We start from the raw sequence: 26,225 nt of genomic DNA on the forward strand, positions 1-26,225 counted from the left end.
ATGAAGGTCATGATTATAAAATGTCAAGGGCCGCTACATTTCCGATGAGTGCTTGTGGTGATCGGCCAATCACAATGCACTGGGTCAGCTGGCCAATCAGAGCAGACTGCTCTTGTCGGAAGGAGGGTTCAACCCTGCTCCAGGTCAAATATGGACTAACCCAACCATTAGGTTGAATTTTTACATTAAATGTTTAACCCAAATGTTGGTTTAGTCCAAATTTGACCTAAAGTTGGGTTGAAATATTTCAGCATTTTTTAGAGTGTAGAGGACCTACAATAACAACATATTCAACATATTCCTTTACACCAAATACACAAAATAATGATCTTTAAAAAAGCATCATATGACCTCTTTAACACTCATCGACCCATTGAGTTTTATGAATCACTAAGGACCATGGTTTCAGCTTAAAATTCCACTGAAGAGAAATGTTATCTATATCTTGGATGTAAATTAACATTAAATTTCATTTTTGGCTGAACTGTCCCTTTAAATGAAAGGCTTTCTAAATGGAAACACTCAAGTCTCCCTAGCACAGAAAGAGCAATCTCTGAGCGATCAAATGCTGGTTAGGTGTGTGTGGGTGTGTTGTTGATGGCTCGGTGCCAGGTTCTGCTGGTGGGTGAGAGCAGCAGTGAGTTGTGACCTCATAACACGGCACTCACTGGCCGCTAATTGGTGCCACACCGCTGATGTGTTATAATGGGAGAAAATCAATACAGACAATGATTTGATGCGTTCGTGTGTGGGCGGACTTGACTTAGAAGAGCTTCTTTCTCACTCAGAATGGCTTTTTGGTGTCTGTGTTGAATCTTTGAGATCCTGTATTTGATGGAAAGGAGCATTTCCACCCAAAAATGAAAACTGTCATCATTCACTTCATCTCATGCCATTCAAAACCCTTATGAAACATCCTTCGGGCTTCATTTCAAGTCTTTGTTTGACAAAAGTATTTCTATTGTCTTCAAAAGCTTCAAGGAGAGTTAAATGATGACAGAATTTTAGCTTTTGTGCAATTCTTTAAAATGCATTTGTGTTTCTGTTTTAGAACTTTTATGTCATTCTGTTTTGAAATACTGGCCTTTAAAGTAGAACGAGTCGGTGCTGTGTGGACAATATTGAATCATTCTTGTAAACATGGTTGGAACAAAACCCACTTGTTTGTAAATATTGCATATGTCATTACGCCTCAGATATGCATAAAATCGGCTCATTTGGTGGATGTGGTAATGTGCAAGATAACGAAGCAAGTGATTTTCGGATCTTAAGAGAAGTCTGGGGGATTTTTTATTTGCTCAGATACTTGATTGAAAAAACTTAATATTAATATTCATTAGATATGCAAGCACATGCAACTCCCCCTGGTGGACAGATGTTTAGTTCCAATATTTTAATATATGAAATATAGGTATAGAAATATAGTAAAATAATTTAAATATAAAATATTTTTAATATATTTAAAAATGTTGTATTTAAAGAAATAAACAAATATATTTTTTTAATGTTTTGCGATTCATTGAGTATTTTTACATATTTACATTTTTTTAAATTAGACTCCGTAACCAACATATCATCCTATATGCGATTGAATAATTTGCTTTGCCATTTTATTAAAATTTTCGATCTATAAATAATTTATATTAGGATTTTTTTTTAAATAAAAAATATATATTAATTTACTTCTCTAAGATATTTGAGCTGAAAATATTTACATAAAAATAAGTATAATTTATATATATATATATTTTTTTTTTTTTTTTTTTTTTTTTTTAGGTGATAATGTCAAAAAGGTTATTAATTGTGATTTTTTTTTTTTTTTTTTTAATTGTAATGTTTTATGTTATTGTTTTCTATTTATGCTTTGCTTAATACATTTTTATTTATTTAAAATTAACATTTATATGGTTTTTATTTTTTTCATTTATTTATTTTTTTCTGTTTTTTAAGGTTTGTTAGATTTAATTCTTTTTTTTTTCCCATACTGGACCGTTTTGGAGACCTGAACTCTTTAACACTGACATGTGATCCTACCAGGGCTTGAATCATTTGCTTTGCCCACAGCTTCACTTATTGCAATGCATGCCTCATATAAATCAGACACTGATGTAACACGGCTTATGAAAGCTTGTGTCCCAGACGTAACCCCGTCCCCTATAAAAGCGCCAACATGTACGCCATCCGCTGCACTTAATAGGGGTGAAAGGTACCAGCATTTCATCATCAGACGCATGTGAGTTTTTCACTGCAGTCCAAATAAAACCCATAGCACCTTTCTGCTATCCCCTTCTTTTTTTGCACTTAGTTTAGGATGGCGTATTCGTAGCCATGTTTGCAGGGGTTGTGAAGGAAACTCCATGCCAAAAGCTTCTCCTCGGCAGTCGAACCCTTGTGAGAGAAGCAAACAGAAGCGCTGCCAGCGAACAAGTGTTGGTCCAACTCAAACAAACGTAGCAGGCGAGCCGTACAAAGCTGCTTCTTTCTTCACACTAGCGCTCTGGTTTCAGGTCGGGCGATTACAGAAGCACCTTCAGTGACGCCTCGTTAATCAGAGCATCGTCAAGCTCACGCGTGTTTGTCTTATAAGCTTGGCTCTGCCAGAACCGGCCGAAGACCAGAGTTAATAGAGGCACAATTACAACTATTGTAGTTGTAAAAGATGCTTTTAAAGTTCAATCTGGCTATATAAAAAACTATATAAAAATATAGATTTAATTAGGTAATGTAAACTTTTTACATTAGTTAACCCTACATATTTAGTGCATTTAAATTTTGTAAATTAAATAATGCATTTATTGTACATATTATTAGGGATTCTCAACAATTGGATGTACACTGAAAAAAAATGTTATGTTGAATTTACTTAATTTTATTATGTCAAGGGGTTGCACGAAATAAAATTTATCTAAATCCAGATATATTTTGTTGATAAGTATTTTGTTGATATAAGTTGAGTGAACTTATATTTTATAAGTTGATTTTACTTATATTTTATAAATTTGTTGTACTTATATTTTATACATTGAGTTTATTAATCTCTTTCAGTAGTTTAAAATTTATTATAATCATAATTTTAGCAAAACTATTTTGAGTAGAATTTACTCAAATTGTGCAACCAGATCAATTTAATCGTTTAATATATAAAATTAATTTTAATCCAATATTTTTTTTTTTATCTATTGTATCTTTCATTAATATTCAGACAAATAAAGCAAACCCAATATTTTCAACTCTAACTTTATCTTTCTTATCCAAGAGATTTTTGCTCTCTCAAACAAGAGTGGCTGTAATGTAACTCAGTAGTCACCGTTTCTCAGAGACCTCAATACATGGTACACCACACACAATGACGGTAACAATCAGTGAATAGTGTTGGAGTATAAATGGGTCATTTAGAGTAGAAAATGAACTTCGTCACAAAAATGAATGTCACTAAAAGTAACATCAAAAGCAACCATAAAACTGTGTAAATACAACTCGAAAACTGTGAAAAATTTAACATTTTGAATAATTCATGTCCCAGTGCGTGATGGGGAAATACACTGAAAAAATTCATTGCATTTACTAAAAAAATTAATTAAATATAGCTAAAATAAATTGATTGCAACCACTTACAATATTTTTTTTAAGTAAATTCAATGAATCATACCATCATAAGCATAATTTGTTAAAAACCAATTAATAATTATTAATTAAAATCAAAAACTAAATTTAAATAGATTACTCTAGCAAAATTGAATTAAGCTTAATTTAATTGGGGCCATAATCATTTTTTTTCAGTGTACGTAGGCATATCGGTTTCATATTACCATAGCTCAGGACCACCTCAGAAACCTATAGTCCTGCGAGCCGAGCTGTGCCATGCTTCATTGCTGAATTAAATAATATGCTGTCATGGCTAAGTGGATTACTTAGCATTATTGAAAATGAGTAATGCTGCAATTATAGGTCGAGGGATGAGAACGGGGTCTGGGAAAGCCTTTTAGCAGCCGAGCAGATTCATATGAGAGGGAGGAGCTGCAGCAAATAGGATGAAATGCATTCCTGATTGTGCCACGATGGACAAAGATGTCAGACGAAACAGCTGCCAGAACAATGTGTCTCGGGTGAGGCTGTCCGTCACTGCGGCTAATTGAATGTTGCAGGACGTGGACGCGTACGTGAAAGTGGTTGACTCGAGTTATTTATATCAAGAGTTGTAAAACAAGTTATCGTTAAGAGAAAAGCCGCAACAAGGCTCGTCTGTCTGTAATGTTTACTTAACTCGACATTAAAGTCGACCAATCAGAATTAACCCTCTTTACTTTCCTAATGCACATTATTTGTCATATTGTGTACAATTTGTTGTGCACAGTTATTCAAAAGAAAATTATTGTACTTTGTAGCTTTTTAACCTTTTTTCAAAATGTTTATAATAATAATAATAAACATATATATATATATATATATATATATATATATATATATATATATATATATTTTTTTTTTTTTTTTTTTTTTTTTGCAGATTTTTGAAAACTTTTTTTTATTTAATAACTTTGTTGCATAGTTTTTAACCAAATTAATAATAATAATAAAAAGTGCAATAGTCGCAATATTATTTGTATGCCATCTTTAATAGAAAAAAAAATAATCCCAAAGTGTTGTAAAATAAAATTCATTACTATAAGCACTGATTTCTTAATAAGGGAACAAATGGCTGGCAAAAAAAAAGAAAAGTATGTGTGTGTGTGTGTGTGTGTGTGTGTGTGTGTGTGTGTGTGTGTGTGTATGTATTAATATATGTATTTATGTATATTTAATTTGGCTTTATTTAGACTCCTCCTATATTGTTCAGATGTAAATGCATCAGATTACTGAAGTAAAATAAGTTACTTTAGTGAATTGTGTTGACTCAAATGCTGTCAGACAAGTTGTCAAGCAAAGAAGAAAAAAAAAAAAAAACAATAACCTTGCTTGTCTCACTTGCAACGTTTTTTTTCCCTTTGACATTAAAACCACAGGCCTGCAAAGTCAACCGTTCTTTTAAGAGCTCACGTGATGTTTGCAAATAAAAAATCAAGTTTCCACCTGGGTTTGTGGTATTTACAAAATCTCGTTATGTCCTCTGAAGGACCTCATCATAGTAGCATTTACCTACTGGGTCACGAGACCTTACATCGCATCAGCTGTCTGAAGGAGAGCTCGGAGTAAAGATATTTGGTGTCTTTTGCTGTGGTTGTGCCCTTTATCTGATGAACAATGCATTAGGGCCGCTCATGCAGTATTCATGCACCAGTCTGAGCATTGATGCATTGTTCTTCTACTAAAGGCCACCTGTAAAGTTCAGTCTCGTTTGGGACGTGCACAGCACTTGACAAAATGTAGGATTAAGAGGCAGAACTACAAGAACCCAGGCAGTTTCATAATGAGCAAATTACTGATTTGTAACAATAGTACAAAACACAATTAATGCAATGTTAATGCAAATGCTTACTATGCTGAGCTTGATTTCACGCATTATTATACATATTTTTGGATGGACTATTTCTTTAAGTAGTTAGGTATGTCAGTAGTTTCTAACTGTAACTGACTTCTCTTCAAACCAGTCCATTGATGACAGCATTCTCAATATATCATGTCCTGTCCTGTTTTATATCTTAATTTAAAATGAATGTTTCCCAGCTCAAAACACGCAGGTTGTTCCCTCCTCCCGTCGTTTGATAACTTCCAGTCATGGCACAGCACACATGGTGAAGTTAAACTCACACACACTCATGCCGTTCTTCTCGATGTCGACCCAATGTGTGGTTTGAAATGTGTATAACTGCAGGTGCTTGTTAGAAAACATCAAGGGGCTTTTAATGACCCTTGAAACCTCAGTGAATGAGTGTGTTGTGTAAAGCCCCTGATCTTTGTTAGAGCTTGAATTGTATGAATCATATATTAATATTTTCATTGAGAGTCAGAAAAACTGGGATGATTGAAGTTCTGCTAATACAAAAATGATTGCTGCTGAGTAACATTCTTCCTAGGGTAATATTAATAATAATAAAAAATATCAATACATTGTGTGTGTGTGTATATAATATATATATATATATTATTTTATAAATATTATTATAAATACAACACATTTTTCATAAATATATGCATGCATGTGTTTGTATTTATATATACATAATAAATACAGTACGCACTCATAAATGTTAAGTATATAAACTATACCCATGCCTGTTGTCAGCTTTAGTACACTTGTACATAAATGTCCTTATGTTAGAATAGAATATTTAGAATAAATGTTTTAAAACTTAAATTTTTATTTCACTGGGTCTTTAAATAAATCCCCAGATTCTTATTTAACAGTAAAAAGTTGGCAAGCTTTAATTTCACAGTTGGGATCATCAGTGATGCCAACTCTTAATTTGGCCCTGATTTATATCGAACCACGCAGAAAGAATAAAAATGCTGTTCAGTAAATAGTTGTGGTGTTTTCTAGGGCTCCCAGCGGATAGCTAATGAAAAATAGCCCTGTGATATTCACGCTTGAGATGCTTCCTGCTGAAGTTGCTGAAACTCAGCATAGCACAGCCGTCCTTGAGTCTTTCTCATGGGCTTTTCTTTCCTAGCGTCCTGCTATGAAGCACTCATATGGTTCCAATCTGAGGTGACACGAATCTCTTTTCCTGTCCTCCTCATGCTCCGAATGAAGGAAATGCCAGGGTTTTACCCGTCATGAATCGCAGGTGTGCTCTCCACGCTCTCTTGGTCTCACTTCTGATGAGTTAGCACTTTTGTCACGATGTGGTTTGATCTCTCCTGTTACTCTTTTGGGGGTTTCCTGAGGCGTCCCCTCGTGGAGACATCAGCAGAAAATGTTGGAGCCATCGGCCAGGCTTCAGGGCAAATGCTCAAGGTCTCTCAGTCTCGGTGATCCTGCTGTCATGCTAATAGTTGGCCTCGGGAAAGAGAACGTGTAACATGAAGGCAAAGGAATGGATGGATTCACTGGTGTTAATTAAGAATACATTCTGTTATGTTGATTGTTTATCTAATAATATATATATATATATATATATATATATATATATATATATATATATATATATATATATATATATATATATATATATATATATATAATATATACACCTTTTTTTCAACATGTACCAGGTTTCCCGTGGTAATAGAAAACCTGAAGATAATGGGGTTTTGAAACCCCCAAAAGTCAATGAAATTAACAAAACAGAATTGAAGCACACGCTCAGTTTTGAAGTTGCTCATTTCTCAAATATTAACTATAAAATACTGTTACTGTTATTTATTTATAAATGGCAAAAATACATATTCCTTAAATAAGTCCTACTCTAATTATATATCTTATAAAAGTCAAGATATTACTTATAGATCTAATTCTTTCTTTTTATATATAATTTGTAAAAACCTATTTTATTTTCATTTTAAAATGTCAAATTAAATTATGATTATAATTATACAATATAATTATTAATTTAATTTTAATTTAATTTCAATATAGCCTGAATAATTAAAATAAAAATCAGACACGGGTGCATTTTATTTTATTTTATTTTATTATTATTATTATTATTTTGTATTTTTATTTTTTATTATTTTTAGTTTAGTTTAGATTTTTTTTTTTACAATAGTTACAATTTTCCTTTTGCAAATAGTACCCCAATGATAGATCTTATAAAAAATATTAAGATATAGATAACATTTTTCCTGCACAAAATAATATAAAAGTTATGTATTTATTTTTGAATTATACATTTATTTTATTATTCAATAACAATTTTTTTCTGTCTTTCTTTCTTTCTTTTCTCTCTCCATGTGACTGGAATCGTCTAAAATGATCAAAAACTCACAGTAACTCATCGGCCAAAGAGTGTGGGAAACCATGGCACCTTTTAAAGGGTGGTCGCTTGAGGTTTTGACTCTGGATTAACCACGAGTGCAATGAATTTCTTGGAAATAGCCTCTCAGCGTGTCCTGCGAGTTTTGTTCTCCTTGACTACAGCGCGTAACGAGCCGCTAAATGAGACAAATAGCCACGGAGCATATAATGTGTTCTACTCTAGTCACCTCCAGTCAGTGAACTCACTAATCTTCCGTTTAGCTCCTGAAGACGTCAATCTTTATACACACACATACTGTCTTTCTGCGGTCTAGTAAGGAGGATTCATTAACGCTCGGTGGTAAACAATCTCCGGTGACCTCCCTCAGTCGGCCAGCTCTTAATCAGCTGTGTCTAATCCCTGTGAACCCTCAGTAGTCGACCAAGACCAAACGTATCGAATGTGTCTAATCCTCTCACACAAATCACTGCCAGACACTCACACATTTCACTCGCACACAAGGATACTAGTTTAGAGTAGTGCATTCTTGAATTAAAGTTAATTTGTTACATTTTAGTTGCATGCTGTATAAGAATGTTATATACATCCTATAAATGTTTACACATTTGGCTTTCAGACAGACAGACACAGACAACAAAACATTTGAAAAATTCCCCCACTAATAATGCTCTTCCGTTTATTTGTTTAGCTATTAAAACAATACACTTTGTTCCATTATAGTCTTATAAAAGAGGTTACAAAGGGGTTATGGTATGATGAGAGGAAGCTTTGGGAGAAACGGAGACTCATTTTACAGTATTTCCACTTAGATGAATTGTTCAGGCATTAACGAGGAGAACACAGGAGGTCGTTCTGTACTTCAGGTATTTCTCAGGGCTCATAAAAAGCACAGCGAGGATATTGCTAACTTTGCAAGTCATACTTCACTCACAGACAAAAAGACTTCAGGAAATTGGACGTCCTGCCGTGCTGATCCTGCAACCTGCGTCAGGTTATTTCTGCTTATCTGGCCTGGCTTTAGTCTTCCTCGTCCTTCACGGTTAAGGCCTGTGATTGCAGAAATATCATCCCACTGGTCCTCAGAATGTAAAATGTGTTTATTTTACTTTATTGGATGACATCAAAGCTGAAGGATGTAATCCAAAAATATTGCTGGCCATAATCAAAGACGTTTGAAATCTCTTTTGGCAATATTTATATATATAAATGGCCATTCAAAAGTTTGTGGTCGGTAAGATTTGTGTCTCTTCTGCTCATTAAGGCTGCATTTATTTGCTGAAAAAAATCTAATAAAAACAGTAATATGGTGAAATATTATTACAGTTTAAAATAACTTGTTTCTATGTGCATATATTATAAAATGCAATTTATTCCTGTGGTTCAAAGCTGTATTTTCAGCATCATTAATCCAGTCTTCAGTGTCACATTATCCTTCAGAAATCATTCTGATATGGTGATTTGTGGATCATGAAACAGTACTGATTATTAACAGTATTGAAAAAAAAGGTAATTTTTTGATAAATAGATCTTTTAAAAATATAAAGTTTAGAAGAACTGCATTTATTTGAAGTAATTTTTTCAGAATAATATAAAAGTCCTGATCAATTAAATACATACCTTGCTGAATAAAATAATTTGTTTACATTTTAAATTTTTTTTATTACTTCATAATTTCACCAAAAATAAATGAATAGAATAAAACAAAGTTTTCTAAGATAATATCTTAAAATCCTTTTTATATTTTTTATTTTTTTTACAGAAGTTATTTTACAGTACATCGATTTTCAGAGATTTAGTTTTTTGAATATCATTTATAAAACTTTGCATTTAAATGTGTTAATGGGTATATATTCACAAAATACATTTCCTTTTTTTTTTTTTTTTTTTTTTAAGAAACCGCAAATAGAATTAAAACGATGGAAGAAAGGCCATTAAAACTACAATAACTATGAGTCATTTCCAGCATAATGAGTTATTGTTGTTTATACATCACATAGAATTAGCGCCGAGTGTTTGGAGAATGTGCACAAAGATGATTCTGGGCATCATATATAGAGATAATAGGGAACAATAAAAAAGACAGATGATCTTTCAATGCGCTCTTTAAATGCAGAGATATGGAGAGTGCTTCAAGGCATTATTGCACCAGTGTATCTTCAAGCTCTCTGCGTCTTGTTATCCACTTTTTTATTTTTTATTTCTCTCCCTCTCTCTGGACTGAGGAAGCTCTTTAGATCTCGTTGCACACAGATAAAAAAGCATTTCATACTGGGTTCGCCTGCAGGAAGAGCCATTCTCTGCTCCGCTGCTTTCAAAGGGCCTGGGACTCGTTTCTGTGGTGTGGGCTTTTACATGCTCAAAGCACTAACTAGAGAGAAACATGCAAGGATGCCACTAGTTTTATGACATTTTTATGCAAATGTTAAAGGTAGTCTATAGTGTTCAAAAGTTTGGGACTTTTTAATACTTTTGAAAGACTTTTCTTTTGCTCATCAAGGCTGCATTTATTTGATAAAAAATACAGTAAAAACAGTAAAAATGCCAAATATTATTACAACTTAAAATAACTGTTTGCTATCTGATTATATCTTAAGATGTAATTTATTCTTGTGAATTTTCTGCATCATTATTCTAGTCTTCAGTATCACATGATTCTTCAGAAATCATTCTTATATGCTGGTGCTTTGAAAAACATCCATGACTTTTGAAACATGTCTAGACTTCATGCTCTGTTTTGTATGGTTCATTAATAATAAATATACATTTGCATAAATCATCCATGTTTGTCCGTGCCCATGTTGATTAAACTATTAAAAACTTAAAGTATCAATTTAAGGTACATTTAAAACAGATAAAAATGTGATTGAGTTGAGATTAAACACAAGTTAATTCATAAAAGTGCAATTAATAGTGATAACATATTTGAATCGATTGACAGCTCTTATCATTATATTATATTATATTATAAAGTTATATTATAAGTTGTTAATTTTGGAACTTTTTATCAATTTAATGCATCTTTGCGGCATAGGAGTATTATTTTCTTTAAAAAACAGCCCAAAATGTTTAAATGTAGTGTATATTAAATAGTTATATAACATGTGAACATTTCTGTTTTATCATTTCTAAAGATTGAATGTGAACAAAAAATTGAAACACCATGACTTTGCTTTGAAATGTCTTTCATATCTTTTTTTTTTCCATCTGTCTTCCAGAAACCGTGGACTCCCTGGTGCGTCAGGCGGAGAATCACACTCACGCCGTCCTCCTGCACACGTACCGTGATCTGGCCGGTCCGGCGGCGGCGCCCATCGGGGAGTTTTTCACAGACGTGGGTCTCTTCGTCTTGGGCTCCGAGCTTAGCCTGGAAGAAGCTTCGCATCGCTTCTTCGACGCCCTTTTCCCCCTGGTTTACGAGCGGTTGGTGGAGCCGGATCTGTCACGCTTGTCTCCGTCGTACTCCGAGTGCGTCCGTGCCTCGTGTCGGGATCTGGGGCCGTACAGTGGAGCCCCGGGTCGGCTCGCCGCGCTCATCTCCCGTGCCTCGCTGCCCAGCCGGGTGTTCCTCCAGGCGCTACACTTGGGCGTGGAGGTCATCAACACAACCGACCATATTCAGCTCAGCCGTGAGTGCAGACGCGGCCTGCTGAGGATGAGTTACTGCCCGCACTGCCAGGGTCTGACCTCCAGCAAGCCTTGCATGGGCTACTGTCTCAACGTGATGCGAGGCTGCCTCGCCAGCCTGGCCGAAGTGGACGCCCACTGGAGGGAGTTTGTGCGCTCGTTAGAGATGCTCTCCACCCGCATGAACGGGGGGCAGGATCTGGAGCAAGTGCTTCTGGAAGTTCACGGGCTGGTGAGGGACGCCGTGGCCCACGCTCAGAGGAACGCACCACGACTTTCTGCACAGGTACATAAAAGAACATTTTGAAATTAGGTAACCTTTTTTCATACTAAGGTTAATTTCAAAGCTATCATGTTAGGTATTTTAAGTAAGACGTTTTTATTTAATACCGTACTGACCCGAATATAAGACGATTTTTATTTCTTGGAAATACATCTGAAAAAACACGTTCGTCTTATATTCAGGGTCTATATGGTAATAAATATGGTAATTAAATTTTATTGTAAATAACTTTACAAAAAATAAACATATTATTATGGCACAAACATAATAATAATAATAATAATAATGATGATAATAATAATAATAATAATAATAATAATAATAATAATAATAATAATAACAATGATAATATTATATATTGTATATACTGTACAAACCCGATTCCAAAAAAGTTGGGAAGCTGTACAAGTTGTGAATAAAAACCGAATTCAATGATGTGGAAGTTTCATCAACACATCTCAAGTTGGGACGAGGCCGTGTTTAGCACTGTGTGACATCCCTTCTTCTTTTTATAACAGTCTGCAAACGTCTGGGGACTGAGGAGACAAGTTGCTCAAGTTCAGGAACAGGAATGTTGTCCCATTCTTGTCTAATACAGGCTTCTAGTTGCTCAGCTGTCTTAGGTCTTCTTTGTCGCATCTTTCTCTTTATGATGCACCAAATGTTTTCTATGGGTGAAAGATCTGGACTGTATGCTGGCCATTTCAGTACCTGGATCCTTCTTCTACACAGCCATGGAGTTGTAATTGATGCAGTTTGTGGTCTGGCATTGTCATATTGGAAAATGCAAGGTCTTCCCTGAAAGAGACGACGTCTGGATGGGAGCATATGTTGTTCTAGAACTTGGATATACCTTTCAGCATTGATGGTGCCTTTCCAGATGTGTAAGCTGCCCATGCCACACACACTCATGCAACCCCATACCATCAGAGATGCAGGTCCCAGTTTTCCAAAAAGAACTTCAAATTTTGATTTGTCTGACCACAGAACAGTTTTCCACTTTGCCACAGTCCATTTTAAATGAGCCTTGGCCCAGAGAAAACACCTGCGCCTTCTGGATCATGTTTAGGTATGGCTTCTTTTTTGGACCTATAGAGTTTCAGCCGGCAACGGTGAATGGCACGGTGGATTGTGTTCACGACAATGTTTTCTGGAAGTATTCCTAAGCCCATGTTGTGATTTCTATTACAGTATCATTCCTGTATGTGATGCAAAGCTGTCTAAGGCCCCGAAGATCACGGGCATCCAGTGTGGTTTTCCGGCCTTGACCTTTACACACAGAGATTGTTCCAGATTCTCTGAATCTTTGGATGATATTATGCACTGTAGATGATGATAACTTCAAACTCTTTGCAATTTTTCTTTGAGAAACTCCTTTCTGATATTGCTCCACTATTTTTCGCCGCAGCATTGGGAGAATTGGTGATCCTCTGCCCATCTTGACTTCTGAGAGACACTGTCACTCTGAAAGGCTCTTTTTATACCCAATCATGTTGCCAATTGACCTAATAACTTGCAAATTGGTCCTCCAGCTGTTCCTCATATGTACATTTAACTTTTCCGGCCTCTTATTTCTACCTGTCCCAACTTTTTTGGAATGTGTAGCTCTCATGAAATCCAAAATGAGCCAATATTTGGCATGACATTTCAAAATATCTCACTTTCAACATCTGACATTATCTATATTCTATTTTGAATAAAATATATGTTCATGAGATTTGTAAATTATTCCATTCCTTTTTTTTACTCACGAATTGTACAGTGTCCCACTTTTTGGAATCGGGTTTGTATTTCATGAAGTTTTTTATTTATTTATTATAAGGTTATAACTTTTAAACATAAAAATTATACAATTGTTAAATATGTTTCAGTGGGGTCATATCATATATTAAGATAATCAGAAAAAAATCCTGTTAATGTTGTAAGCAATTTTGGAATAAAACAATGCATAGACCAGTTACATACTAATTTCTGTTTTTCACAAAGTGTATAAAATTCTGACATGACTTGGTGGCAGCATTTGATATGTGAGATCTTTGAATTTATTTTAGTTTTAAAATCCTGAAGGCTAAAAATTCCCAAATAGGTGAACATTTTTCTTCAAACCCAAACACTGGCCTTAGCATTTTTGTAATTTTCATCCCTTGAGATTTTGGTGTTAAAGCCGTGGTGTAACTACTGTTTGAATGGTGTGGAATGCGTTATGGCCTGAACATTAGTTGCTCACAGTCACACATGCCATGCTGCAGCCAGAGAGCCCAGAACATTCCCAAAATACTCTCTGTGTGGGCAGCTGCAGCGGGACGGCCGGCCACGCTCATGTGTGCTGGACGCCTGCAGCCATACTGGGCTTCTGTGGGATGATGGGATCCTGTACGCATGTTCAGATAGTGTTGTTGTGGCTATGCTGTTGAAATCTGAAGATTTGCAGACGGAGCGTCTGTGTGCGTGTGTGTGGGTAAGCAGAAATAAGCCTTCAAACCGCAGGGATTTGTCAGCGATCAAGTGACACTTGATCTGTGGGGGTCGGGAGTGGATCAGAATCTGGATCAGAATCAAGTCTCTAATAAGATGTTGTCACTGGCTGAGGGTAACGGCTAGTGTAAGAACAATAAAGACTGTGTAAATTAAGTCCAAATTATCCCAAGTGTTGTGGAGGAATGATGACCTTCATTAAACTCGATAAGTGTCTAGAGTGTCTGGCATCTGTATATACAAGTGTATATATACATATATATATATTAGGGGTGTAACAATACATGTATTTGTATTGAACTGTTCAGTATGAGGCTTTAGAATTAATGGAAATAACTTATAAAACACCAAAATTCTTCAAACAAACAAATAAGAAAATGAATGTTAAAAAAAGCTTTCAGAATCATTACATTTACATTTATTCATTTAGCAGATGCTTTTATCAAGAGGAACTTACAAATGAGGACAGAGGAAGCAATCAAAAACAACTAAAAGAGCAATGCAATATAAGTGCTATAACAAGTCTCAGTTTGCTGAACACAGTACACGTAGCAAGGGCTTTTAAATAATATTATAAATAAAAGAAAACAGAATAGAAAAAGAATAGAGCAAGCTAGTGTTAGAGGTCTTTATATATATTTATACACACACACTCACAGACATACACATACACATAATTGCATAATAAATGAAAAGTAAATAGAATACAAAAAGATTAGAAAGGTAGTTAGATTGTTTTTTTAATAATAGAGTTAGAGAGTGCTAGAGTTAGAGAGTCAAATAAAGATGTAAGAGATGAGTTTTAAGCCGATTCTTGAAGATGGCTAAGGACAGCTCGGATTGAGTTGGGGACGTCATTCCACCAGAAGGGAACATTTAATTTAAAAGTCCGTAAAAGTTACTTTGTGCTTCTTTGGGATGGCACAATCAAATGACGTTCACTTGCAGAATGCAAGCTTCTAGAGGGCACATATGTCTGAAGTAACAAATTTAGGTAAATGGGTGCAGACCCAGTGGTAGTTTTGTAGGCAAACATCAATGCCTTGAATTTTATGTGAGCAGCTATTGGTAGCCAGTGCAAATTGATAAAAAGAGATGTGACGTGTATTATTTTTGGCTAATTAAAAATTAATCTTGCTGCCGCGTTCTGAATTAATTGTAAAGGTTTGATAGAATTGGTTGGAAGACCTGCCAAGAGAGCATTGCAATAGTCCAGCCTGGACAGAACAAGAGCTTGAACAAGGAGTTGTGAAGCATGTTCCGAAAGAAAGGGCTTGATCTTCTTGATGTTGAATTAAGCAAATCTGCAGGATCGGACAGTTTTAGCCATGTGGTTTGAGAAAGTCAGCTGATCATCAATCATAACTCCAAGGCTTCTGGCTGTTTTTGAAGGAGTTATGGTTGATGTGCCTAACTTGATGGTGGAATTGTGATGAAAAGATGGGGTTGCTGGAACCACAAGCAGTTCTGTCTTGGCAAGGTTGAGTTGAAAGTGATGTTCCATCATCCAGGAAGAAATGTCTGTTAGAAGAGCAGCTACCGTTGGATCATCAGGATGGAATGATAGGTAGAGTTGAGTGTCATCAGCATAGCAGTGGTATGAAAAGCCATGTTTCTGAATGACAGAACCTAGTGATGCCATGTAGACAGAGAAGAGAAGTGGTCCAAGAACTGAGCCCTGTGGCACCCCAGTAGTTAGATGTTGTGACTTGGACACCTCACCTCTCCAAGATATTTTGAAGGACCTATCTGATAGGTAAGACTCAAATCACTGAAGTGTGGTTCGTGAGATGCCCTTTGCCAGTAGAGTTGATAGGAGGATCTGATGGTTAACCGTGTCAAAAGTAGCGGACAGATCAAGCAGGATAAGTATTGAAGATTTGGATTCCGCTCTTGTCAGTCTTAGAACTTCAACAACTGAGAGCAAGGCCGTCTCAGTTGAATGTCCACTTCTGAAGCCAGATTGGTTGCTGTCAAGGAGATTGTTGTGTGTGAGAAATGCAAAGACTTGGTTGAACACAGCTCGTTCAAGTGTTTTTGCAATGAAAGGAAGAAGGGAAACTGGTCTGTAGTTCTCTAAAAGAGATGGGTTGAGGGTGGGTTTATTTAGTAGTGGTGTTATACGAGCATGTCTTAATGATGAGGGAAAAACACCAGAGTGGTTGGATGTGTTAATGATGTGAGTGAGTGCAGGTACAACTGCAGGAGAAATTGCTTGAAGGAGATGAGATGGAATAGGATCAAGTGGGCAAGTAGTAGGGTGATTAGAAAGGATGAGTTTTCAGACTTCTGCATCAGAGAGTGAAGAGAAAGATTTAAATGTGTAAAAAAGTGAATCATCTTAGATAAACATCAAAATGACCTCCAAAATCTAAAATATTTTTAAAGCATGGCGTTTATGTATTTTAGATTTTATGTAAAATCTAAAATATTTTTAAAGCATGGCGTTTATGTATTTCGTTTTGAAACTAAATCTATCGTCAACTTCTTGTGTTAGTTACCTCACTCATCAGCTCATCTCCAGCTGCTGATCTGAGTGACTGTTGTTCGTCACACTGCATTGTTTAAAAAAATATATATTTATATATGATGAAATTTATATGGCACTTTAGCCAATATATTTATTTTATCAAAAAAAAAAAAAAAACAACACATTATTCAGTTATGAATAAAGCAGATGTTTAAATTCTGAAAACTATTTAGAAGAGATGTTAGCACAATCTGTGTCCTCCGAACCCTCTCTCTCTCTCTGTCTGTGTGTGTGTGCATCAGTTAAAGCAGTGCATTAATACAGAGCTGTGATTAAACTGACTTGAACCTACTTGTAAATTAAAGGGTTTAAATGCATACTTCAGTTCCAGCCAGTCAGAATCCAGAATTCAGACAAAACCATGGTAAAAAAAAAAAAAAAAAAATATATATATATATATATATATATAAAAAGAGATTTTAAATTCTGAAAACTGTGTTGGAGAAAAGTCAGATTGGACCCGATGGTTTCAGAGTTGGCTTTAGATGGTCCAGATCTGCCGTTTTGTCTCCAAAACCAGACAGTCTGTGAACAATCCATGGATATGCCATCTGATGCTGAGACGACTGATGGAGCAAATGAGTCAATATATCCAGTAAACACTGAATGAGTCAGTCACTTACAACATATGAATGTGCTCTTACCACCTCTTTCCTATAAAAGCTCACTTTCCGGTAGTTGTGAACAAACAATCACTCTCTATTTCTCTAAACTTCCCAGTCTTGTGAATGCTGTTTCTGCAGGAGATATTAAGCAGCATCACCTAGTGTGTGATCGAGTTACTACAGGCACATCGACCCATTGTGACCTGCAGAAGTGCAAGTGTCACCGCCCTGGGCTTTAGCCACTGTTGAATATCTTGTTAGTGTGTGATAAGCTGGTAATGGTGTGTGATGTGTACAGGTGCACAGGTTGTGCGGTCACCCCGTCAGACAGCAGCCGGAGCAGGTGAGCAGCGGTCAGCACACCAGCGCCGGACGAGACTCTATTCCTCTGAAAGCAGTGGTCAGAAACGCAGATGACACGCTCAGCAACAGGAGGAAGTAAGTCTGCAGCCAAAGCTCTGGAGGCATCCGTTTACAGTTTACAATCATGACGTCATCGATACTATGATCTATAACAGGGATATCTCATGTTAAATGTTTCACAATTAACATTGGATTTTAAAATCTAAATTTATTTTAATATTAATGCATTTAATATTTAATATTATGTATAAATATATAGTATTTAGAAAACAGCATGCTTTAATGTTAATGAAATTACCATTGTACATTATTAATATTATTAATGCTTATATGAAGATTTGTTTTGGTCAATTTATAGTATTTATCTTTTTTTGCACATACAATTAAGAATGATATAAAGGAAAAATATATTTAACAAAAATAATGCATTAGAAATTTGTGCATAAATAATTATAAGTAACATTTGATATATTATGGTATATTTGTATTATAAGTTAATAATTAAAATGTTGTATATAATAGAATTTTGAAAATATATCTTAATAATAATAACATGAATATTGGAATAACCTAAACATTAATTTGTTTTTGTCTCTTTAAAAAAAAATATTTTGTTATAACATATTTACAGTATAAATTGGACTTATATGATATATTTTATACATTAATATCAATTTTAATCAATAATATTTAACATTTAACAAGGTTATACAAGGTCCGTAAAATATACATGTAAAATATTTTGGGTCTTAAACAACGAATAAACTTCTGTTTTAAGACACAACGGTTGTTACTGCCAAGAAATGTTGCGTATGTCTATATTAAGATTTTATTATTATTAATGATAATAACTACATCAATATTATATAGTATTAATAATGTATAATACTATTTAGAAAACAGCAAGTCGTAATAATGACATTAACATTTTATTATTCATATTACATATACCAATATTATATCATAAAAATTACATATGTAAGATTTATTTTTCACTCACATGCATTTTTAATAATATAAATACAGTATAAATTGGTCTTTTGCATATATAATTAATAATACAAAGTAAAATATATTTAACAGTATATTTACATGTACTGTAAATATTTGTATTTGTATGTCTACGATTTTACATATGTGATATTTTTAATGAATTCAATCATTTTGTATAATAGTATATTATATATTAATAAATAGTATATTAATATATTAATAAAATATTACAAATTTTTTTGGTCTCATACAGAAAAAAAAATAGCAATAGAAAATAGCAGTACAAGTAAATATAATAGATTTCATATAATAGATTTTCCAAGTTAATATTAAAATATTAATCAATAATATTTAACATTTAACACAAGATATACAAAATATACTGTAAATTAAAAAACAAAAATAGTTGGGGTAGCCAATGAAGTAAATCGTTGGTTATATTAATAATTAATTTATGCACATATAAAATGTATTAGATATGAACTGCTGGTTGTTACAGTAGTATGTCCCTGACAGCTGCAGTGGTTGGAAGAGTTTGTTTGAATAAAAGCGGACGGTGTTTCCAGAGCTGTGTTAGCGCTCCCTCTGCTGGACAGACAGTGAAACGCTCCTCTGTGTGTCTGCAGAGAGTTCCTCAGCAGTCTGCGTCTGCACCGTGCCTTCTACGGCGGCCTGGCCGACCAGCTGTGTGTGAGCGAGCTGGCCTCTGAAGACGGGACGGCCTGCTGGAACGGGGCTGGTGTGGCCAGGTACACATCTCACATCTTCTGCACATCTTCTGCCTCTAGCTGCAATAATTCATCATCACGTCCTCAAGAGTGGCATAAATCATAAAGCTTGCTTTCTTTCTGTCAGCTTCTTCAGGTGTGAATAATGACAAAGAATTTCTCTCAGAAGGAGTTGCTTGTACGCGTGTCTGTACTTGCTGTTTTTTTTGTTTTTTTTTGGATTATCATATATCAATGCATCTCTATTTATCTAACATTTAAATCACTCCATTAAATCACAATCCGTCTTTTTTTTTTGGGGGGGTGGGTGGTGTCTACTTGTCCCTGGTTAAATATCTGAAGGTTTAACACATGATCCATCATACTAGTTCATGGTGACTTTAGATATAATTATTGTACTGTAAGTGGTTTATATTACACCGTAAGAACAGAAATGTGTTGTTTAGGTCCGGTGTGTCGTTGATGAGATTCAGTCTTTGCTCTTTATTCTGATCACTATGCTGTATTTTTAGGGAGGATGAATAGATTTAATTTAGTGCTGTCAAACGATTAATCAGAATTAATTGCATCCAAAATAAAAGTTGTATGTGTACTGTGTATATTTAAATGCTAAAAACGGGTTATTTAATTTACTGTGTAAATTATATGAATATAAAAAAACGTTTTCAAAATATATACTGTTAGTCTATTTAAATATACATATGAAATATACACAGCACACACACATATACTATTCAAAATAAAACTTGTATTTTGTATGTGATTAGTCGTGATTTATCATTTGACAGCACTAATTTAATTATAAATCAGGATAGATTTTAGAAGTTGTGCATATTTCCAGTACTGCACATGCAGGCAGGTCATTTATTTATTCATGCTTAGAATAATTAAGATACCATGTATGTCATTTTATTATATGATATATACAGTAAACGTTTTGTTTATTTTGTCTGTTGTTTTCTGAGGCAAACTATTAGCTTGTAACTTTTTAACTGTGATTATACTTTACTAATATCATTAATTAGGTGCTGCTGACATCATTTCGAGTAAAAAGGGCAGAATATATTGAGTTTAAGTTGCATTTTATGAACAACACTTAGAGAACTGAATCTGATGGTTAAATGAAACGGGAGTGTGTGTTGTATGGAGACGATAGACTCGTGTGAGGTTCCCGTCTGTGTAATGAATGAGTTTATATGCTGCTGGTCTCTGCTGGTGTTTTTCCGGCTCACCATAAACAGCTTTATAAGTGACAGGCCAGCTGTTCACGGATCCGCAGCATCCTCTCCTCCAGTCCATCTCTCCTGGCCTGTCAGCGCCTCATCACCCCCATAAATTAACCGCCGGTGGTGTTTCCTCCCCGCTGTCAGGTGGGAGCATGACTCAAGAGGAGAGCTTATGTCCAGCAGTAAACGCTGAGACGGACAGAGTGGACTCTCAGGTTAATAAACGGCTGTTGTTGATGCCTGATCAACTATAAATACAGTAAAATCATTTTTATTTGCTTATTGACTAAATCTGTTCTTTTTGCAGTTTAAATGATATAATTTGATTGATTTTGGTGCAGGATTGATCAGTTTATTAAAATAAATAAGGGTGCACTTTTGAATATGTATGTGAATTAAGACCAATTTTCCCCTTATTTAAATGAACTAAAAAGAACAGAAATGCTGTAAACAATAACTAACTGTAGAATAACTAAACGAAAACAATGCACTGTCAAATAATTATAACAATGATTATACAGATATTAATTTAGACTTTTAAGTTGGTAGTGTATATATATATATATATATATATATATATATATATATATATATATATATATATATATATATATATATATATATATATATATATATAATAAGAAATAATATAATAATAAACATTATAATAATAATATATTTTTAAGCAGCAAATCAGCATATTAGCATGATTTCTGAAGGATCATGTGACTGGAGTAATTATGCTAAAAATTCAGCTTTGAAATCACAGGAATAAATTACATTTTAAAATATATTCAAATAGAAAGCAGTTATTTTAAGCACCAAAACTATTTAATACTGCTTTTGCTGTTCTTTGGATCAAATAAATACAGGTTTGGTGAGAAAAGGCTTTAAAAAAATAATAATTATAATAAATAAGTTTTGACTGATATATAATTATATATAAATATTTGTGCACAATACTATTTTATATAGTAAAAAAGAAAACCGAAATAAATTAATGTTCAATGTAAAATACAAAAAATTAAAAACATTTTAAATATTTTTTTTATCAAAAAAGGTTTTTTAAATACTGGAGACAATTAACTAAAAATGTATGTTGAAATTGTATTATAAAATTACAGTTTAAATAATTAAACAAATGATTAACAGTACTAAAAAAATATACTTTTGTTTTTACCTGGTTTATTAATTGTTAATAGTTTCAAAAGAATGAACACAAAAGGATGAAGACCAAGGAAGTGAGTGAGATATGATGTTTTTAATCCAATTATCATGCTTTTCAAAAGTAGCCACTAGTATAATATTCTTTGAAGTAAATCGGTGCATTGAGTTAATAATTCAGTACCACATTATATGTTTCAAAGTTACTGAAATTGTGAAATAATAATGAATTAGGTCAGATATGTTCTGTAACTCTGGCGTCTTTAAGACTACGGAGGAAGACAGCAGTCCTTGTTTTCTGGGATAGATGGTCCACAGCGGTCTACTTATGTATTGCAGCCTCGTCCTCCATCGCACCTCAGGGCACTGCTTTTAGCGTTTGACCCTCCGGAGGTAACGGTGATAAATCAGCACGCAGCCCAGCACACAGGGGTAAAAAGGACAAATAAAGCAGGACGGAGGGCGACAGACTGATTTAGCAAGGCCATTCGGGCCTGAAACGAGCGGACTGGGCCCTGGTCACTGTGAAAGGGCCACGGTGCATGTTCAAGAGCGGGGCCAAACGACCACCTGCAATTAGCCTGGATAAATAAGAGCAGACGCAGGAGGAAAGGTGAACGTGTGACCTTCAGGTTATTTAAGGAAAGTTCATTCATTAGGAATGTAATGAAAACAGAAGGCTGAGTTTTTGCTCTTCTGTTTATGAAAGCAGTTATCATGAAATCATGCCTGGGTCATATTTCACCTCAGACTGGGGTCAAATTTATTGAATTGTATGTATTTTTTTAATGCCTTTCGAAAATTTTGTGGTATAGTGTGCTCTTTGTGATTTATAATTCATGTTGATGTTTATGATAATTTAACACTTTGTGAAGCTTAAGAACAATTTAGCAAAAATAGTGTGGGGAAATGTGTATTTATTTACATATTAATATGTAGTTAATATTAATTTAGTTTTTAAGCCATACAAATGACAATTGACCACACTAATATATATATATATATGAGAATACACAATGAGGAAAAAAAAAATAGGAAATTGTTTCATGCTAAAATTCTTCATTATCCTATAAATAAGGATATTTTATTTTATTCATAATATAATAAGTGTTTATTAGTGGAACATTGTTTTTCCCAAGATTCAGTCTTGAATTAATTAGTCTGCGTTGGACTCCTAAAGATAAAGAAGTTTTGTCTTGGCGCGTCTCTATATCTCTCTAAAGTCAGTGGAAAATGACCAACGATTCAGGTATAATGTGAACTTGTAGAATATTAATACTTGCTTCTGATAATAGAAAATACAATTTTTAATCAGCAGCCTGCAGTTTCAGATGAACCTTGCAGCTGCTGCTGATTTGATCTCTGGTAAGAGTAGGCTCTAACTTTACTTTACAAACTCAGTATTCAACTGTTTTTTTTACATTTTGTGAAGAAGACTAAACTAGCTTCTTTGATGCTGGGCTGCTCTGAGTGTTTAGTGCTCTTTTCTAGGGCATTCGGAGTGTTTTTCTCAATGCTTGCCATGTGTTTTCAGCTATATTGCCTTGAGTAGCCTCTAATCACAACTAAAGCCTTCTCTGGATAATCCGTACAGGGTTATTTATGATGTATATAAAAGCGAAAAATGTAAACTCAGCATCTGGTCTCTAGAAAATGTGATGTTGCTTGTGTTGAGCTTCTGAGAAAACAGTTAAAAAAGAATCTGGCAGACCTTTCCTTCGGCTGACATGGACCCGGGACGTCCCGACAGACTCTGTCCTTCTGAGACGTGTGCATTAGAGGAGAGAGAATCACAGTTACTCATTTCTGGACTGGTCAAGTGTACAGACATTTACTTTGAGAGCTTGCAGACTACAGGAGGCTCTGATGGACAGTTTGAGAGATCTGAAAGCTTAAAATATGATTTACGGGTTTGGGAGGAGGTCAGTTTAAAATCAAGCAAGGAAAAAAGTGTGCTTTATTAATGGATGGTCATCATTTCACTCACATGCTGCTTCAAATTCATGTCTTCTGTCTTCTTGTTTTGAACATGGCATGTTTATCTTATTATGTGTATTCTTTCTTTCTTTCTTTCTTTCTTTCTTTCTTTCTTTCTTAATAACTGACTCTACTGGTCCCATTTTATTATTATTATTATTATATAAGGACCATCAGTTTGAATGATTAATTTAATTACTTATTTTCATTGCCAGTCCCAAAAAAAAAAAAAAAAAAATGTACCTCTGTGTCAGGACATCAGTTTAAATTTAATTTCATTTGTAAAACGTAATATGTAAAATTGTTTATTTATTTATTGCTATAAATGCCATTATCAGTCGTCATATTTAATATGGTCCATCAGTTTTTATTTTATTTTATTTTATTTTATTTTTGCATCAAAATAACTGACAATAACAATCTTCTTATTTAATATTTTACTCACTATGTCAGGAAATGATTCCCTTATTCACTGAATTTTTTTATTTATTTACTGCTATAACTGCCATTATCAGTCATTATATTTAATTATATTTTTTTTATAATTAAATATGTTAATTAATTTGTTAATTTGTTCGTTCATTCATTCATTCATTCATTCATTCATTCATTTTATCTGACATTGTCAGTCCTCTTATTAATTATTATTATTATTATTATTATTTTTTTTTTTTGGTCAATCAGTTTTATTTTATTTAATTTTTGTTAATTAATTATTTTTTTCCTTTTGGTATATTACTTGTCGACGTCACCAATCCTCTTATTTAATATATTCTCTATCTTAGAACTAATTCTAAAATAATTGTTACTGCAATCTCTAAGTGCTAAATTGAACTATTAGTGGAGTTATTATATGGAGTGATTAAGTGAAATTTGGATTTGTAAACATTAAAAACATTAAATCCCTTAAGATTTTTATTCCTGATGTTGAGTTCTGCTGAATTGGTCCATGTTTAGCCGTGTTCAATGCTGAAGTCTCGCGCTGTTTGTTTGTGGCTTGTTTGCAGCCGGAGACGTTTGTGTTTGATGAGCAAAATTATAATTCCTGCCCAGACGATCCACAAACACTCTCTCACACACAAAATCAACAAGAACGCCATGTTTTATTCATGATGATTACACACAGTGCTGCAATCCCCCTTCCCGCCCATCTTCCGCAATCGTTTGGTTTTCCCTAAATGTTTATTTATATATCAGGCCATTTTTGTCAAACAGCTACATTCATGTGTTAGGTTAATAAGCTGTCTGACCTTGAGATCGATGTGCGTTTGAAGCACATTTGGATCTTCTGTCGGTGCGCTGACATTTCATTTGTCTTTGCACTTTTAATAAATAAACGTCTTATTGAAGCAGTTTGGTTAAAAAACTAAAGTTATGCATCATTACGCTACTATTTCGATGGACACATTGACTGTTTTAACCAGTTTTGCACACTATAAAGATGACAGGGCTGTGCTGAACTCCAGTCTGACAAACTGGATGAAAAGAAAGCAGAATCCATTCTTCCGGAAACATCCGCCGCCAGTCAACACGTCGATCACTTCCCTCGTCTCAGTTCGCCCGCGGCCCTCGTGATGTTTCATTTCAGCCCAGAAGCTGAAATTGAATTTCCTGTGGTGAAATACACATCCACACGGTGAGAAGAGTTCAGAGCTGGGAGCGTCTTACTCCAAGAATGAGAAACGGAGAGCAAATTCAGGGTTATTGTGAAGAGCAGCAATGAAATCTTACTGACACTATCTATCTATGTCCGTCTGTCTAATCTGTCTGTCTGACTGTGTCTATCTCTCTGTCCATCTGTCTGTCTATCTATCCGTCTATCTGTCGTCTGTTTCTGTCTGTCCGTCTGTCTCTGTCTATCTATCCATCTGTCTGTCTGTCTGTCATCTGTCTGTCTGTCTGCATCTATCTCTCTGTCCATCTATCTGTCTGTTTGTCTGTTTCTTTCTGTCTGTCTGTCTGTCTGTCTATCTATCTATCTATCTATCTATCTATCTATCTATCTATCTATCTATCTATCTATCTATCTATCTATCTATCTATCTATCTATCTATCTATCTGTCTGTCTGCGTCTATCTCTCTGTCTATTTATCTGTCTGTCTGTCTGTCTGCGTCTATCTCTCTGTCCATCTATCTAATCTGTCTGTCTGTCTGTTTCTGTCTGTCTGTCTATCTATCCGTCTATCTGTCTGTCTGTTTCTGTCTGTCCGTCTGTCTGTCTGTCTATCTATCCATCTGTCTAGTCTGTCTGTCTGTCTGTCTGCGTCTATCTCTCTGTCCATCTCTCCGTCTAGTCTGTCTGTCTGTCTGTCTATCTATCTATCTATCTATCTATCTATCTATCTATCTATATACAGTATATATATCTGTCTGTCTGTCTCTTTGTCTGTCTGTGTCTGT

The 26,225-nt window shown here is 34.5% G+C and overlaps 1 protein-coding gene across 1 annotated transcript in view; it reads left to right on the forward strand.

Annotated features, from left to right (window-relative positions):
* Positions 1–26,225, forward strand: part of LOC113044635 (glypican-5) — a 166,871-nt gene that overhangs the window by 31,088 nt on the left and 109,558 nt on the right. Inside the window, exons 3-5 of the mRNA XM_026204783.1 lie at positions 11,072–11,766; positions 17,672–17,811; positions 19,356–19,478. Of these exons, the coding sequence (XP_026060568.1) occupies positions 11,072–11,766; positions 17,672–17,811; positions 19,356–19,478 (958 nt within the window). The remainder of the gene's footprint in view (positions 1–11,071; positions 11,767–17,671; positions 17,812–19,355; positions 19,479–26,225) is intronic.

The sequence above is a fragment of the Carassius auratus genome, chromosome 26 (assembly GCF_003368295.1).
Source record: "Carassius auratus strain Wakin chromosome 26, ASM336829v1, whole genome shotgun sequence".
NCBI lineage: Eukaryota > Metazoa > Chordata > Actinopteri > Cypriniformes > Cyprinidae > Carassius > Carassius auratus.